Source organism: Botryllus schlosseri, chromosome 8, assembly GCF_051294905.1.
Source record: "Botryllus schlosseri isolate E-star chromosome 8, Bs_hap1, whole genome shotgun sequence".
NCBI lineage: Eukaryota > Metazoa > Chordata > Ascidiacea > Stolidobranchia > Styelidae > Botryllus > Botryllus schlosseri.
The window spans coordinates 7,465,635-7,483,731 of record NC_137243.1 but is presented as its reverse complement, the minus strand read 5'-3'; the positions used below and the strand labels follow the sequence as shown (position 1 = coordinate 7,483,731).

At 38.5% G+C, this 18,097-nt stretch overlaps 2 protein-coding genes across 3 annotated transcripts in view; one reads left to right on the top strand and one right to left on the bottom strand.

Moving 5' to 3' along the window:
* The window catches only part of LOC145444097 (sodium/potassium-transporting ATPase subunit beta-1-interacting protein 3-like), a 372,797-nt gene that overhangs the window by 131,729 nt on the left and 222,971 nt on the right, over positions 1 to 18,097 (top strand). The gene's annotated exons all lie outside the window — the stretch shown is intronic.
* Positions 1 to 18,097, bottom strand: part of LOC145444077 (uncharacterized) — a 192,172-nt gene that overhangs the window by 89,942 nt on the left and 84,133 nt on the right. For both annotated transcript variants that reach the window (XM_080321988.1, XM_080321989.1), the window contains exons 9-12: positions 8,844 to 9,071; positions 8,564 to 8,776; positions 5,961 to 6,188; positions 5,681 to 5,893 (exon numbers count right to left, since the gene is read on the bottom strand). In XM_080321988.1, coding sequence (XP_080178114.1) covers positions 5,681 to 5,893; positions 5,961 to 6,188; positions 8,564 to 8,776; positions 8,844 to 9,071 — 882 coding nt within the window. The remainder of the gene's footprint in view (positions 1 to 5,680; positions 5,894 to 5,960; positions 6,189 to 8,563; positions 8,777 to 8,843; positions 9,072 to 18,097) is intronic.

Genomic DNA, 18,097 nt, shown 5'->3' with positions numbered 1-18,097 from the left:
TTTTGTGCGGCCCGCGACGACATTTTAGATTTTCATTAATTTTACAATATATAAGTGCCACATATATCTTTTCAAGTTTTAAAGTGAAAATTCGCTCTTAAATTGCTCCGAAAGCCTAAAACTATTCATCAAACTTCACTATCCGCGTCCATGCCGCAGAAGATTCACTATTTCGCCACATTTCCAATTCATGATGATAAATATAACCTTGACCCTTAGACGATAGTCGTTTACAGCACTATGATTATAGACGATTCGTGACTGAAATTTGTGAGTTAGACTTGGAAGCGACCTTTATTAGAATTACTCGGACTTAAGCTGACTCGATGGCCAAATGAAAATGACCCGAGTGGACACGGAGTCATGGGAATAGTAATAGATCAGAATATCGCAGCTTGGTATTTCGCTTACTAAGCAAGTAGTTATGGCAACCATTCGCAATCTATTAGTTACATCGTGGGTCGCTAAACCATGTTATTAAGGCCACTTAAATGTACTGAGTGCCGTAGCGGTACGCTCCAAACGATGTATCAACAATGGGTTGTTCGGCGTTCCGGAATTTCTATAACTATGACACATTCATTAATGTATTTATGTTATATTTATATTTGTTTTCGCTCCTATATTTGAAGATATTTGGCCATGAGATTAATAGCCTACTTATCAGAAGTATACCCGAATCCTGGATTAGAATTACAATGCTCCACCTAAAAATGTTTTGATATCAGATCAGTCTCTATTATCAATCTGTTAAATTCACAATATTCATAGTAGCTGCAAAATTATAACGTGATAGCTTTTATGATAGTATTATATATTTTCCGCTCACATGGTATCTATATCTTATAATTAATATATATCAAGTAGGCTACAACAACACTTCTATTCAGTTAGTTATAAATGTGATGATTTTTTTCATGCCAGGCCTAAATTGATACAAGAGTTAATGACATTTTTATGATGTGTGTTGAATGTCAGTCTGCTGTATCGGCTCACTTTCAATAGGACAATTTCATCCCGTCAAATAAGGCCTACTTGGAAAGACCCTTATTGATGCTGCGGCCCGCGGCGTCGTAAAAACTGGAAAATTGGCCCGTGAGCACATTTGAGTTTGAGACCTCTGATCTAACAGATGTTTGCCGATGGCAGAATTAATGGCCTTTGATTACACGGATGAGTTGAGGGTGAGCTTTTCACTGAGCGTGATGCGCGTGTTCTGATAAATCTGGGGACATGTTGGTTTATGCGTTCCTGCAGACATTTTGACGTTCTTCCCACGTAGCCACAATCACAGTGGCACTTATATTCGTACACTTCATTACTTTGTTGAAGCGCAGGGAGAACGTCTTTGCGTGTTGAAGGGAGCAGTTGTGTTATTGTAAAAATCACATTGGTTTTGACTGTGTCGTAACACTTACTGACCGCAGAAATCAATTGTTTTTCAAAGCGGGTGGAAATGGGGCCAATCCAAGGTAGATGGATATAAACATCTTCTATTGTTCGTTTGCTCTGTTTGTTTTTCTGCATTGAATTGCGTTAATTTCCTCTCTATGCCGCGGCTGATGACGTGTTAGAGGATTATGGTATATTTGCACTATTCTAACATAATTAGCCAATTGTAATGCTCATAAACTCCTCAGGCCCTATATATCTGGCATCTATGAATCAACCAAGACCGGAAGGGTGAAAGCTATTTTTGCGTATAGTATGAACTTTGATAACAAAGAGTCCAGAACCCAAACCCGGGTAATATTTGATGGCTTCGTACAATGTGAAATTGCCACAACCTGGGGGGGGGGGGCAAATAGAATTGCTTGAATGGATTAGTCACCATCAAACACACAATACCATTTACGGCAAATATGTGATCTACCATTTATCTATCACAGTGTGGCTGAAATCCTGAGCAAGCTTTGCTAAGTAAAATACTAGAACACTTAAAAATAACATAGCAAAGTTGACTCGCGGTCATGATTCATTCGATATTTTTCATCCGTCAAATCAAGTCTAGCCATTGGAAAAATGTAAATCGAGTCCCACTCAAGTCAAATGATGACTCAAGTCATCCCAACGCGGTTAATGACTACTTTGCTGTCGAAAAATAAATAATAGGAAAACAAACATGTTCCAGTCGATGTGCTAAACTTTGCAACAACAAAAAACATATTATATCTATGGTATGCCCACTTTGAACACACATCAGGAGCATATCGTAGTACTCCGAATATAGTAGCCATTAGCCAAGCACTATTATGCACAATATTTTTGTCTACATTTACTCAGATAGAATGAATGTCGCATTAACGAGGACTTTGATGCTTTTAAATTCTCTTTCAGGATAGATGTTTTTTTCAAGGTTTCTCAGTTAAGTAGAGTCCAGTTTGGATCAGGAGACTTCGTGAGACTCCTGCAATCAACCCGAAGATATTGTATGAACTTATCACTGATTCAATGTTTGCCTTACACCTATGTTACAATTAGAAACTCAAACACCGTATACTGCACAGTAGGGCTGTTCAAAAATAACCTTTTTTCCGTAATCTTGCAGGATACTTGATTAAGTCGTTAGGTTGCCTTTAAAAACGACGCACACCAAATTTGAATTCATTCCAACCAATATTCGCGGTTTACGTAGAGTTTGAAAATTTTGAATTGGCCCAGAAACGCAAAAAATTTTTTTTTTCAAATTTTTCTGCCAACCCCATGAAATTGTTGGGCTGTCTTCAAAGACTATGCAAAACAAATTTTACTCAATTCCAAGCCGTAGAAGCGGAGTTATTCCAGTTTTTCGATGAAAATTCTTGGATTATCCCCCGATCAAATATTCGGAATATTGAAAATTCAGCAGTATGAGAGATGCCGGCTTCAGCATGTTCAGTACATCGGGAACTGCAACATGAATTGGCACTGCAAAACACTTATGGTCTACGGAATGACAATATTAGTCAATACAAAGGGAAAAATTTCAGTGAGATAGTGTAGTGTAGATAGTATAGATGCTGAAATGCAATAAAAGACACACAATATATGGAACCTACTCAATGAGTTGTAAAACATACTGCAAGTCACAACTGTCAACTAGCTCTGGATTGCATAGCAAGGTGAGTGGGCCTATTACATGTGAAAATGCTATGACAACTCAGCTTGGACCATGGTTAACTATATCAATGATATGCCGAATGTAGTTGATGGCTATTCGTCCACATCAGAGTTGCATCAATTACAATAATTCAGTTCAATTACAATTACAATTACTCTCTTGCATGTTTCAATTACATTACTCAATGCTAAAAATATCAAATTACAATTACAATTACTGTTAAACATGTAATTGATGCGGTAGAGAGGTGTTCTTTGACAAAAACTCGAACGCATTCGAACTATTCCTAATCATGAGTACTGAAAACTACAAACACAGAAAAATATTTCAAGCGACTGTTAACAACCAAAAGTTTGAGCGACTAACAGCGAATAGGCTACAGGACAGTCAATGAAATGTAATCAAACGATTAGGCAGTACTCAGAGCTGAGTGAGGATAATGAAATGTAATTGGTAAGGCGTTAGCGATAAGGATGATATAGATAAGGTCTGTAAAATTAAAATAAATGCAAAAGGAAAGAGCCTCCTAGTAACTACGAATTACAACATTTTGGTTCGCATTTACATTTTCACTTGCTCGAAAACTGTTAGATTGCATTTGATGAACATTAGGGTCCGAAAATTTCTTGCCTCAGTAAATTTCGCCAAGATTGGAGGTAAGATTGGGATAACATCAGGGTTGTAACCAAGTCACAAGTCAATCTCACTTTTATAGTTTTGACTTGAGTCAAGTCGAGTCATTTTCAATTCACCAGCGAGTCAAGTCCCAGTCCAAGTCAGCGAGCAAAGGGTTGAGTCCGAGTCATGGTATTATGACTCGAGTCCGAGTCCAAGTCATTGTGTTGACTGCTCAGTTTCCTGTTGAAGTCTTGTCAAACCCACATTTTATAACTCTACTTGGTGATATCGAATGGTTCACATTGATATTATAAAAATTTTGCTCATTTTAGCAATTTCTGTTCGCATTTTCAAGTACCCGTACGAAATCCCAATAGTGTGGTTACTTTACTATTCTTTGAAATTACAATTAAATGTCGGTCTTGGCCGTCTGAGTCTGGAGTCATATGACTTGGTTCGAGTCATGCGTAATGACTCGAGTCCAAGTCGAGTCAATACACAAATTGACTCAAGTCGAGTCGAGTCATTTCCGTATTTTGATAAAATGACTCTAGTCAAGTCAAGTCATCAGAAAATCGTGACTCGAGTCGAATCATGACAACCCTGGATAACATCTTTACAAATGCGTGATCAAGTTTGATGAAGCCTTGGTTGGAAACTTGAATTTCTTTTTGCAATTGTTGCAGCAAGCCTCGGCTTCAGCATACGTTTTAGAAGAGTTTATTTGCTGTCTATCCATTTTTGAAATATTAAGATTTAATTTAGCCCACTGATTCTCTAACTTTTTTAGACACGCCCCCTTTATGACAGTGAAATATTTCGTGCCCACTCTTATCGTCATATCACACAATGAAAACAGAATGTTAGCAATCCTTACAGATAGTTTGATGGTACGGAAGGTTATGACTGTTGATGAGAGAAATCTCCAATTGAAATTCAGACTATGCACAGAGCAATAACTATGAAATGGAGGTGAATCGCGCCAAGCCCGGAAAAAATTTCAGTTTACTCGGGCTTTGCGCCCCCCCCCCTTCATATGCTTTCACGCCGCCCAAGGGGGGCACGCCCCCCAGTTTGAGAATCACTGGTTTAGCCTATATTGTAATTCACAAAGTTTTGTGTTGCTACTGAAGTATGGGAAGCAGTTCAGCATGCCTGAATTATATAGTTATAACACGGCACGCATAGAACACCGATATAAATCGGATAATTATCACAGGTGGCGACTATGTACTAAGGCCTTAAGACCTTGCGGCCCCTCGTCGTCATCCTGGTCCGTACCGGATTTTCACTGGTGTGACGAATAAATGATTTGATTGATTATTTTATGTTGTGATTGTCAGGTTTCCGTAACAATGTAATTGAAATTGTAACTGAACAATTTTTTTATCTCATTACAATTACACAAAATAGAAATGCTTCAATTACAATTACAATTACATGAAAAAATGTAATTGATTACATTCAGCTCAATTACAAATTACAATTGATCCAACTCTGGTCCACATAAACACTTTGAGTAATAATAACAGTAGTTTCCACGATAACAGTCAATAGTCATTGAGATCAAACACCGAGCTGTCCTCATAGTAAGCCAGATGGTGAGTTGAAGAAATCATTGAAAATGTTGACAGTATCAGTAAAATCCGTTACTCTTCAATTTTGCCTTTCTAATGATTGTGATATGACCGGGAATCGTCAATATTACTCTGTGATGAAACAAAATATCAAACACACTTCAACTGCCAGAGCCTGCACTAATATTGTAAGTTCAATGCACACATTGAGGGACATGATATGAACAAAATTGTGTTTAATTTAATCATGGCTCAGTATAGTTCATAAACTGCAAGTATGGCTATCTATGACACAGTTGCGGTAACCGCTAAGTTCTCGCTATTTCATTATACTCACAATTAGGCCAAAACCTTGTAATAACCAGATTTGCATTTGCTATCTCACCTCTACAAACAGGGGCACTCTCCACGTTCCAAATTGCAGTACTTCTGCTGTTTGTGATAACATTGCAAGAAGCAGTCCACCTAATTGTATTGTAAGCAATTCTGTATCCCTCCTTGCATGTGAGTCGGCATGAGCCGCCAACTTGTCCTTCAGAACATTGTAGTGTTTCGTAGTTTTTTTCCACAGGAACATATTTGGAACGGCATTTCACTTCTATAAACATATAACCATATAAGATGAGATACTTGTCCTACATGTATAACAGCTTTATAAACGAGACCTTCACAAGAAGTTTCCATTGGATTCTTACTCCAAGATGCGGTATTTTGATCCGCATCCAACTGACAATTTATAGTCATACTCCATTCATCACGAAAAGCAGGGTCAGAAAATCTGTAATTTGTTCGACATCCGATGCCACATTCTGATGCAATTGGTTGTGTACCAGTACAAGGTCCAATAAAATATTGATGGTTACGGTTCAGCGCAAAGGGTTCACACTTGATGGCTGTTAAAAGGAAGATGATCCATGGCAGTATTCTGACTTGTGATATCAAATACTTCTCGAACTACTTTTGAACCAAATTTTCAGTAGCGAGTACAGTTTATTTTGTCTTCATTTTGTAAAATTGACTATATTAGGATTTGAAAATCCAGCAATATCCAGCATTGCATGAGAGAAAATAATCAACAAATGTGTTTGTCACGGTGCCGTATAATATAAAGATATGAAGTCTGCTACAGTCTGCTCATAAACGCATCTGCCACCGATTATTTCATCATTATTTCTCATTACCAAAAATAGTAATCTAACAGCCGTAGAAAATGTAGAGGCATGAAAAAGTAATGAATCATATTCCCGCACACGGCTGTGTAACAATAATCCACCAGAGCAGTAGACGAGCGGGCTCTTGTGACTTTGACATCTTTGCAAATTCTGCCAGGACTAGGGCTACCATATTTTGGAATCGGAAAAGGAGGACAGTTTTTTCAGATCACTCAAGTTAATTTACCGAAATTGAAAATAGCTGATTTGGAAATATTCTCTGGAAATCTTGTTGTGTTCCCTAAAAAAAGTCAAGGATTGCATAGCAAGGTGAGTATTACATGTGAGAACGCTATTACAAATCAGGTTAGACTATGGTTGACTATCGAGAACATGCCGAGTATAGATTTTGGCAGTATATTCTACCATAACATACAATAGTTTATTGGGATCAAACGCTCCCTGGCATCAACCACCTAGCTGTCCTCATAGTAAGCAAGATGGTATGTTGAAGATCTCAATGAAAATGTTGACAAAAATTTCAATAACACAAGGCCTATCAGTAAAATTCGTTCGATTACTCTTCAATCTTACCATTTTGATATGATTGTGATCAGAGTTGGATCAATTGCTAATTGTAATTGAGCTGAATGTAATAAATTACATTTTCCATGTAATTGTAATTTAAATTAGAGCATTTATATTTTGTGTAATTGTGATTGTAATTGTAATTTTATAAAAATTTTACCAAATTACAATTTCAATTACAGCGCATTGTTATTGAAACCTGACAATCACAACATAAAATAATGAGGCCTATTTACATAGGTGTGCTATGCGTGCATCGTTAACTAAATAATTCAGCCATGCTGAACAGTTTCCCATACTTCAGTAGCAACAGAAAAGTTAGTAAATTACAATATGGTCTAAATCTTAATACTTCAAAAATGGATGAACAGCAAATAAACAGTTCCGAAACCTGAGCTCAACCATTACTCACACCACTGAGTTTTTTTTTAAGATCTTTGACCAGTCCTGAGGCTTGCTGCAACAATTGCAAAAAGAAATTCAAGTTTTCAACCAAGGCTTCATCAAACTTGATCACGCATTTGAAGAGATGTTCTCCCAATCTCACCCCTAATCTTAGCCAAATATACTGGGACCAGAAACTTTTCGCACCCTAATGTTCATCAAATGCAATCCGACAGTTTTTGAGCAAGTGAAAATGTAAATACGAGCCCCAATTTTGTAATTTGTAGTTATCAGGAGCGTCATTCCTTTTGCATTTACTTCATTTTTACACACTTTATCTATCATCCTTATCGCTGATGCCTTACCAATTACATTTCATTTGCCTTACTCAGCTCAGCGTATTCGTATGATTACATTTCATTGCCTGTCTTGTAACCTATTCGTTGTTAGTCGTTGCCAGTCGTTCAAACGTTTGGTTGTTAACAGTCACTTTAAAATTTTTTCTGTGTTTGTATTTTACAGTACTCATGATTATGAATATTTCGAAAACGTTACAGTTTTTTCGAATTAAAGTGTACTCTATATGTCATGAATGAAACATGTAAAGCTTGTGATTGTTTCCAATTACATCGCTCTGGTTGTCAAAGAGCTTCTCGGAGGTACAGAACTTCAGTATACAATTGAATAGTTTATTCATATTAAAATGAACCTGAAGAGCACCACTCTATCGAAGTTGAATTTATGATTAATCAATTACATGTTTAACAGTAATAGTAATTTGATATTTTTAGCATGGAGTATTATAACTGTAATGTAATTGAAGCATGCATGGGAGTAATTGTAATTGAACTGAATTAATGTAATTGATCCAGCTCTGATTGTGATATGCCCGGAGATCGTCAATTAAACAAAAAAAATCGAACACACATGAACCGCCAGGGCCTGCTTTAACATTTGAAGTTTAGTGCACACATTGAGGGACAATAAGCAGAATTTTGTTTAATTTATTCATGGCTCAGTATAGTTCATAAACTACAAGTATGGTTATCTGTGACACAGTTGCGGTAATTGACAAGTTCTCGCTATAGCACTCACAATCCAGCCAAAACCTTGTAATCACCAGATTTGCATATTTGCTATCTCACCTTCACAAACAGGCGCACTCTCCAAGTTCCAAATTGCAGTACTAATGCTGTTTGCGATAAAATTGCAAGAAGCAGTCCACTCAATTAAATTGGAAGCAACTATGTATCCCTCCTTGCATGTGAGTCGGCATGAGCCGTCAACATGCCCTTCAGAACATCCTAGTGTTTCGTAGTTTTTTTCCACAGGAACGTATTTGGAACGGCATTTCACTTCTATCAATATATAAGAAAACAAGATGAGATACTTGTCCTCCATGTATAGCAGTTCTATATACGAGACCTTCACAAGAAGTTTCCATTGGGTCTCTACTCCAAGATGCGGTATTTCGATCGGCATCCAACTGACAACTTACAGTGATACTTGATTGATCGCGAAAAGCAGCGTCAGAAAATCTGTAATTTGCCTGACATCCGATGCGACATTGTGATGCAACTGGTTGTGTTCCAGTACAATATTCATTCAAATGTTGATGGCTATCTCGCAGGGCAAAGGGTTGACACTTGATAGCTGTCGAAAAAGAATTTATGATCCATGGCAGTTTTCTGACTTGTGCTATCGAGTACTTCGGACTACTTTTGAACATAATTTTCAGCAGTGAGTACAATTTATTTTGTATTCATTTTGTAAAATTGACCAGATAAGGCAGGGATTCTCAAACTGGGTGCCACCGCCGATTCTCAGGTGTGCCGCGAGTATTTCTGGGATTTTAGAAAAATACTGTAATAACATTGAGGTTAAGGCTTGCAGACAAGCAGATGTGACTTCTTCAGTGGATATATAAGCAGATGTGTTCATGAAACCAATTATGGCATAGCCGATGAATAGAGTAATGTCCCCACAATAATTGGGCGGCGATGTCTGAATAAAATTCTTTGATTCGTTTCAAATCAAATCATGAATTAGAAATGATGCCGCAAATCTTGAGCACGTTGTCTGGAATTAAACTTAACACTGCAACAATTCTTTTCAGGATTTGCTGTAAAAAAATCAATCAATCCATTTGGAAGCCATAAATCGAGCAAATATTTTGCAGAAGATGAAGGGCCCATTGATTTACTAGAAGACATGTTTTTTGAAATGCTGTTGTCACGAAAAGTTTCGGATGTCTCATTCATCCAAATCCTATTCCATGACGACTGCAATCAATTTGTTGTCATTTGCCTCGTAATGGGTATGTGAGTTATTTTTTCTGGTTTTGACTTGAATAAAAAGCCATAACTGGGAGACAATGCTTGGAAAACGATAAAATGCGGGCATGTTTGTCAACAATTATACATTATTTCAGTCGAATAAATGTTTGTATAAACAAGTATAGCCTGTTGCATTAACTCATGGATAGTTTTTTAATCAACTTTCTTGTAAGTGCGCCTCCAGCGATATATGATATTTCCAGCGTGTCAAAACCCAAAAAGTTTGGTAATCACTGCCAATATGCAGCAGCGCATGAAAAAAATAAATGTTTGCCACAGTCCTGTATAAGACCCAAATCTAAAGTCTGGTTCATAGTCATACAAGCATCTGGCAAAAGGTAATGAATCATATTCCTGCACACCGTTGTGAATCAATGATCTAGCAGATAAGTAGAATGGGAGGGCTCTTGTGACTTTGACATCTTTCCAAATTCTGCCAGGACGCACTTCCATCAGAAAGCAGTGGTTTGCCTGGATATCTACACCCAAGTATGATATGAAAATGCTCCTTAACTGTTGAATATGCTTTCCTACGCCTATCCATGGAAGTCTGTCTGGTTTACATGTACCAGATGGATTTGCACGACTCCAACTTCATTATTGGTTGCTATGCCAGCTTGACGTTGCTACAGTCATTAATAATAAAGTGATTTCAAGGCGGCAGTCTGATTGAAATGTATTTGTGTAGACTTGGATAATTGGATTTATGATAATTTTTCATGTGAAAAGAATTTTAAAATTGAGATACAGACACTTTAAATAGGTCATTAGAATAATCTTTATTTTTGATATATTCGATACAAGACTCATTTTTTTCATTTCATTATTCTCTTAGCCTCGCAGGATGGTGCTGAACCCAAGCTCCAAGAGGCAGGTATCCCATCATCATGATTTTTGCAAGTTGCTGTCCACGCCTTTATTTCAGTATCGGACTGCAATTTATAACCTGTTTTGCATGTGATTGAACAGCTTGATCCAATCTTTGAATCACCAGGACAGGAGGTAACATTGTAATGATCGGGGTCTCGCAACGTTTAGGCTGGGCATTTGATCTCTAAAAATATATCTTTCTAAAACAATTTTTTCTTATGACATCACCCAGATCAAGCTTATTTGTTGAGGCTGTTGAAAATAATTTTTTTTAATTTGGCCGGATACCTGGGGAAATATTTACGGTAGTTGCCTAAAATAATATGGGACACAAGATTTAGTTCTATTCCAACCAGTAGTAGAGAAGTTATTACAATTTGAAATTTCAACTATTCCAGTTGCAAATTTCAGCATCTCGTCATGACCTAACATTGTGATCCGGCAATGAAAAAGTATCACCCTCGTTCTCCCGAACAACACTAAACATGCACTATGCATATACTGACTTGGGAGATAATCATTTTCGCTGTGCACACCGAAATAATTGTTATATGAGTGGTTTAAAATTGAATTTTATCAAGTCTCGCCATCATATATTCTAATTCTTAACGAGATAGTGGCTTTTGCAATGACAAGAAGGCCTATGTATCAGTATTGGGACGACTCACGTCTGTCCAATTTTTCAGATTACTTGGTTCGCAAAAATGACTTGATTCGGCGTTTCAAAAATGTGGATTGACTCTGGACTCGGACCAAAATTTCCGAGTCAATTTCAACTCATCAAGAAATCGGTGTCGACTATGTCGCTGTACCTGTCGTGTACTCTGATACTCTCGACACTCTGATATTGCCTTCAATTTATTAAATGTCTCGTACTTGATTGCTGATATAACATTTTAATTACAGGTTCAAAGAAACCACGCTTATTGAAGAATCGATCATGTGCATAACTGCACTATGCACATGATTATAATCTCTTGGGAGACTCCTGTTTCAGTACTATCCTAGGTAGATGTGACAGGACTGTTTGAGTAGTAAAATTTATGTTTCGACAGCTTTTGGTCTAGACATTGTATCACACCATCTTGTAAACCCGAAAATTTATCATAATATTCAAGATTTAGACAAACCTAGCCATATGCTCAAAGGCTTGATTTCATAAAAGCACAAAAGGGTTCTTATGGAAATGAATTGATAATTCCTGTATAAATAACAGAGAAAACAGAATGCCTAAGATCGAAGCTTATTGTTTTTCAGTTGGGTAACCATATATCTCTTTGGTGTTGGAGAGGAGGGCATACTTGATGCCAGACGTGGTCAGTAACAAAGTATTTCTACTTTTTGGAAGTACTCATGTAGTTTTTCTCTACTTCTGGTACTTACTCAAGTAGATCTAATTGTCTCTACTTCTACTTCATAATATTTTGTGATCTACTTACTTACTTTTCCCTATTTTCAGTTTGTCAAGTAGAAGTAGTTTGATCCCCCAATACGAAAGATAGCCTTAGGAATTTCGGGGCTGTTTTCACGGAGTGCCAACATTCAATATTGGTAAAAGTCATGTCATGTCATGATCAAAGTCATGTCAACAGTCAATTCTACGGGCTGGAACTGAGTCGAATTTGTTTTGCATAGTTTTTGTAGTCAACTTAACTATTTCATGGGTTAGCCCAGCAAAACTGAAAAAATTATTTTTCATGATAAATTCAAATTTTTCCAGCTCTGATAGTTTTACTTCTACCAGTCGGAATTCAGTCATATTTGGTGTGCAACGTTACAAACCTAACAATTTTAGCTAATAGCAGCAAAAATCTGACAAAGTTATTAGAAAAGATGTTTAAAGAACCCTAACGTCCAGTAATGACCAATTCATATTACTATACAAACATAGCATTCTCCTTTCCTAAAGCTAGAAAGCGCTGGAATGAAAACAAAATGTTAAATACATGCAGCCAAGGAAAATGACCCACCTTCACATTTGTGAAGATCAGCATCCCAAGTTCCATCTGTGCATGTCAGTGTTACTTCACTGGTTCGGAGATCGGTCGCGAAATGTTGTTTGCATGTGAAGGTACATTGACTATTTGCTGCTGTGTTACAACTTGTAGTCATGTAGTTTTTCTGTTGCAGTGTTTCTTCAGTTATTGGTTCACATGACCCTTGCTCTGCAATGTCTACAATGTTTTAGAAAGTATTTCTGATGTTGAATTTTCATATAAAATGGCTTGATTTAAAATAACTGAAATCCATCAATTCGTATTATTCACCAGTGTCTGATAAACTTACGTAGCACTACTCAACATGTATGACCAGACCGGGAATCTTACACTGACCAAGAGTAAGAGTTAATCAACTGAAGTGCTCCTTCAGACTTGATCGCAGTAGAAAGTACGACAAAGATAACTCTCGTACACATATGCCTACCAGTGGTACCACAATGACCAAATACTGCATAGATTGTAACATCTTGAAATGTAGAGGTAAGGAGTAGTAATGGGGTGACTCAAGTAAAGACTCAAATCAACTTGTTCTATTACTTGATTCCACGAGTCAGAAATGTAGATTGACGCGTAACTCAAAGGGAAATTTTCAATTTTCATTTCCTATCAATCATACTAATCGATGTCAACCAAAATGTAGGCTACCTGTAAAGGGTCCATGCACAGATTGTGCAATGTACGTACATGTTATATACACGCCGGTGTGACCCATAGGAGTAACTGGAGTAATTAAACGATTGTGAAGCCTAGTTTTACTAATCTTCCACTCTTCCATCACCAAGAAATTGACCGTCCCTTGGGGGACGTGGAGGTATCTAAAGGGGGCGGGGGGCGAAGCCGCAGTATACTGTAAGATTTTTCGCGGTTGGCACGCTCGTACCTCCAACTCATAGTTTCTGCTTTGTGTATAGCACGAATTTCAAATTTGAGTATTCTCCTATCAATAACCATAACCTTCCATGCCATAATACTAACCGTTGAGATTTCTAGGGTCCTGACGGCTTGTTTTATTATTTTGCGATATAACAATAAGGGGGCGCAAAATTCTTTACTATCATAAAGGGGGGCGCATCCAAAAAAGTCATAGAACCGCTGTCTTAGACTATGAGCAATCTATCGATAACAATGTATTTTTGTTCTATAGACTGCTCAGACAACTCAGTTCCTCAGTTAGTATTCTTTTTCGGTTCAAAATGCCACATTTATTTTGGTCATTGTCAGAGGTGGTCAAAGTAGTCACCGTCGCTACTCAAGTAGAAGTAGAAGTAACGCCGGAATTTCTACTCAAGTAGAAGTAGGAGTGGTGGTTCACAAGTAAGTAAGTAAGTAGGTATTCTACGCTTATTTATGCCTACAAAACAGAAAACTGTCAAGTAGAAGTAGTCTAAAATCATAACTACTTAAAAAGTAGTGTGAGTAGGCGAAATCTACTTCAAGTAGTTCAAAAAGTAGAAGTACTTCGTTACTGACAACCTCTGGTCATTGTGAGGAACACTTCTCGGTATGAACCATGTTGAAAAAACATCGGTCTATTTTACGTAAAACACATCGACAATCTTATTCATTGAACTTCGTCTGTTCTATGAACCACATTCTCCAAGGACAAGTTTCAATTAGAAGTAGCCTAAAAACATTCGGAATTTTGTTAAGTAAGCTAATGGTATTAAAATCAGTTTAAAATGAACACCGTATAACAAATGATTTGTTACTGCAGTGACAGAGGACGGTTAGTCTAGTCTTCAATGTTTACGCAGCTACTGACCTTTATGTACGGTACATTCAATCGCACCAGGCCTGGAGCAATGAGAGGCAAGCAAGCGTCTGATACATCTCCTAGTTAGTGGCCGAAGTTGCAGGCCTACATAATTTACGAGAGGTTTTGATCAATGATCAATGATCATTGATCATGCATAGGCGCCGGTCGCTAACTGTCCGTCGGTATGCGGGTTCCATGACGTCACAGAAGGGTGATGTCATAAAACGTCAGACTTAACAAATAGACTGTGTAAAAGCTAAATAAATAGTATTAGAGCGACTCGCAAGTAGGGCTTGGCACAATGATTCGAGTACTCGTATCGGAATCGAGCATTAATTTTTATGATTCGAGTCAAGTAGTGAAAGACGATTTTTTCGAGTACCGGAGTTATACGCTCCTCGCAACCGAAAGTTAATTTACTAACGAGAATGATAGTTTTGAATTTTGATACTATTTCCCAGTGGCGGCTCGTGACAATATCGGGTGGTGGGGCAAGGGCCGCAAGCGACTTGTTATCGATATGACGTCACAGTAGCGTTTTTCAACGTTCATGATGGCCACATGAATTTCCCGTAAACAATGATTTTTAACGTAGGTGCCGCGAGAGGTTTGCCGGTGGCGTGACTTGAAGTGCGGTAACAAATGTTTTATTCATCGTGGCCTCGAAGGGGCAATTCATGAACTCCAATAAATTTAATGGCATCAATCACCCGAGAGAGAACATGCCTATTCTTATCTACAAGCTCATTGTGCTTGCAGACTGATACGCGATAACTTTCATTGAGCTGCGACATTACATTTACTCTGCCAAACAATTTATATTTAACTGCACTAGCCATGTGCTCTTGGGATTTTTGGTGCGTTTTCAGACGCTCTGACAAATGCTTCAGATCGCGATAACCAATTTTGTTCCAACAAGAGCCACTGCTTCCGGTACCGGCACTGTCGAATAAAAGACAGTAAAAGCAAAACAAGGCGTTTTTATCCTCGCCATAAGTAAGCCATTTATTTTTATCGAAATGCTCTGAAGAAAAGGCACGAGTGCGTTTTCCTCCGGCGTACGATTGGATCAATGGGCAATTTCTAGGCTGATACGGACCTAGTCGCTTTACCTCTAATTTTTGCTCTAAAGGCAGCTGGCTAAACGGCGTACGGAGCAAAGATTCAACACGATTCATGTTCGCACTTGACCTGACTACTTATCTGCAGAAATGGAAATGACTATAAATCGAGAGATTGCGTATGCCTAACTGGAAAGGTCAACGAGTTCGGACACATACGTAATTGTTATCTCATAGATTGGACAAGGAAATGTCATATTGAATCCAAAACATCATTCTGAAGAACTACGGATAGCAGCCTCGGAAATTCGGTCCCGGTACAGCTTGGGAGATTCTGGCCTTGAGGCTGGAGACTGTCACACGACACATACGGCTTACGGTCTATAGTGTCTATATGTCTGCTGCAAAATCGCCTTCGGAAAATATATTACCGAATAAATACGTGGATGAAAGCCGAAAACTTGGTACACTGTTACATGAAATCATCGAGAAGTATAGCCTCATGACCGTTTTCGGTATGGTACACTGTCAAAATTAATACGAACAGATCAACGCCGAATTTTGCGTAATATTTACTGAGGAATCGGCTGATCAAGCGATCAGCTGTTAGCCGCCATCGAAAACGAAACAGCTATCGCGCTTGACAGGGGTTGTAATTGTGAGCAAATGGCCCGAAGGCCACCATTCCACGGTGAAATTGACATTGGAGAATATAAAATAAAACTAAATAGTTGAATGCAAACCGAGGATGTTAGTAAACTGTTTCATGATATCATCATCTCATCACCTATCTCAGTATGGAACACAGATACACCGGCTTTTGCGTGAAATCCGCAATGCGTTAGGTAGGCTAAGTGTCAGATCAGCGCACATCTCTACCATACTCGAACTTAATAACGAAATTGCTGCCCTAATCATTGAGTGTCAACCTTGAGACTTGGCACAGCGTTCGATACTAAAATCAAGACATACCATGTAAAAGTTCATGACGGATCTAGCTAAGGAGCATCGTTAAAATCAATGGAGACCAATACCGGCTTTGCGTGAAATATGTTTGCGATAGAGCGAAAATGAGAGGTCTAGAAGTTGTCCAGTCTATTGATCCAATCGTACGCCGGGTGCCTCCGCTTTGGTTGCCTATTATCACCTGGTCGTAACCAGAGATGGCCACAGTCCGGTTCAGGAGCCGGAGCAGGATTTCAATGTTTTTTTACCTGGCCGGACTGGATCCGGATTTCGAATTTGGGGTGACGGTCGGATTTTAGGGTCTATCGATTTGCGTAATCTATAACTCTACCATGAAATCAAAACGCATGCTACTAAGGATGACCTGATACTTGATTCGTGGCATAGGGACGATTCTTAGTTCACGTACATTTTGTAAAATAATCCTTTGATTAAAAATAAATGAATAAAACATTTGTTACCACACTTCAAGTCACGGCTCACCGGCAAACCTCTCGCGGCACCTACGTTAAAATCACTGTTGTCGGGAAATTCATGTGACCATCATAAAGTTACTTTTTTACGTTGGAAAACGCCATTGTGACGTCATGTTGATAAAAGTCGCTCGCAGCCCTTTCCCCACCACCCGATATTGTCACGAGCCGCCACTGTTTGCGATACATGACCGATCAGCACACACTCGACTTTGGAAACGGAATTACTACCCTAAACTTTGAGTAGAAACCCTGAAACTTAGGACAGTGTTAAATACCACCATCACGACATGACATACCAAGTTTCAAGAATTATCATGGTGTGAAACACCATCAAAATCGACCTGTACCAGCAACGGTCGACTCAACGCATATCACGGTATCCGAGTTCAGATATAGATACGATTGTTACATCACACCTTAGGGGCGAGCAAGCATATTTGCCCCGGTTGCTCGGCCATTTTACGAATAGGAGAGAGTAAAGCAACGTTTCTTAATTGTGCGCAGCTTTGAGAGAATAGATAGTGAAAGCTTGTTTGAGCGCTACCGGGGCAAGCCCCGGCTAGGCATTCACAAAGCGAAAACACAGAAGAGAATTCGATTTTCGCGGAGACTTCGCTATGTATGGGCATTTGCAAGCGAAAGCACAAGAAGAACGCGGGTTTCGCTGTGATCTCGATATATATTGAGCGCTGTGCTTCTATAAATGGTTAAATTGTTATTGAACAGAATTTTAGGTGGGGCAATGCCCCAGTTGCCCTATAGGACGAGCCGCCACTGCTATTACCTATTGAGGAAGTCTTGAAACCTTGATTGGCCGTGTCGCAGCATACGAGATATAGTAAAAAGCTACGAACGTTACCGGAAATAACACATTTCCGAAGTCATGATCATCTCACAACATTGTCAAGAAGTGCATTGAAATCGGTACGGTCGAGAAAAATACGAAAGTACCTTAAATGTGGTGGATAACAGGCATTATGTTCTTTGCGGTGGCATAAAACAAAGATATATATATGAACTTCCATATAGTACATTCGGTTGTGGCGTCATAATGAGTGATACTCGAAATACTCGACTCGAAACGTCGCAAGCCTGTAATACTACCATCAGTGTTGCCAACCTCGCGGTTTTCCCGCGAATTTGGGCTTGTCGTTTTCGCGATTCGCGGTTTATTTTCAGGAGTCGCGGGTTGCTTGTTTTTGGTCTTGTTTGAT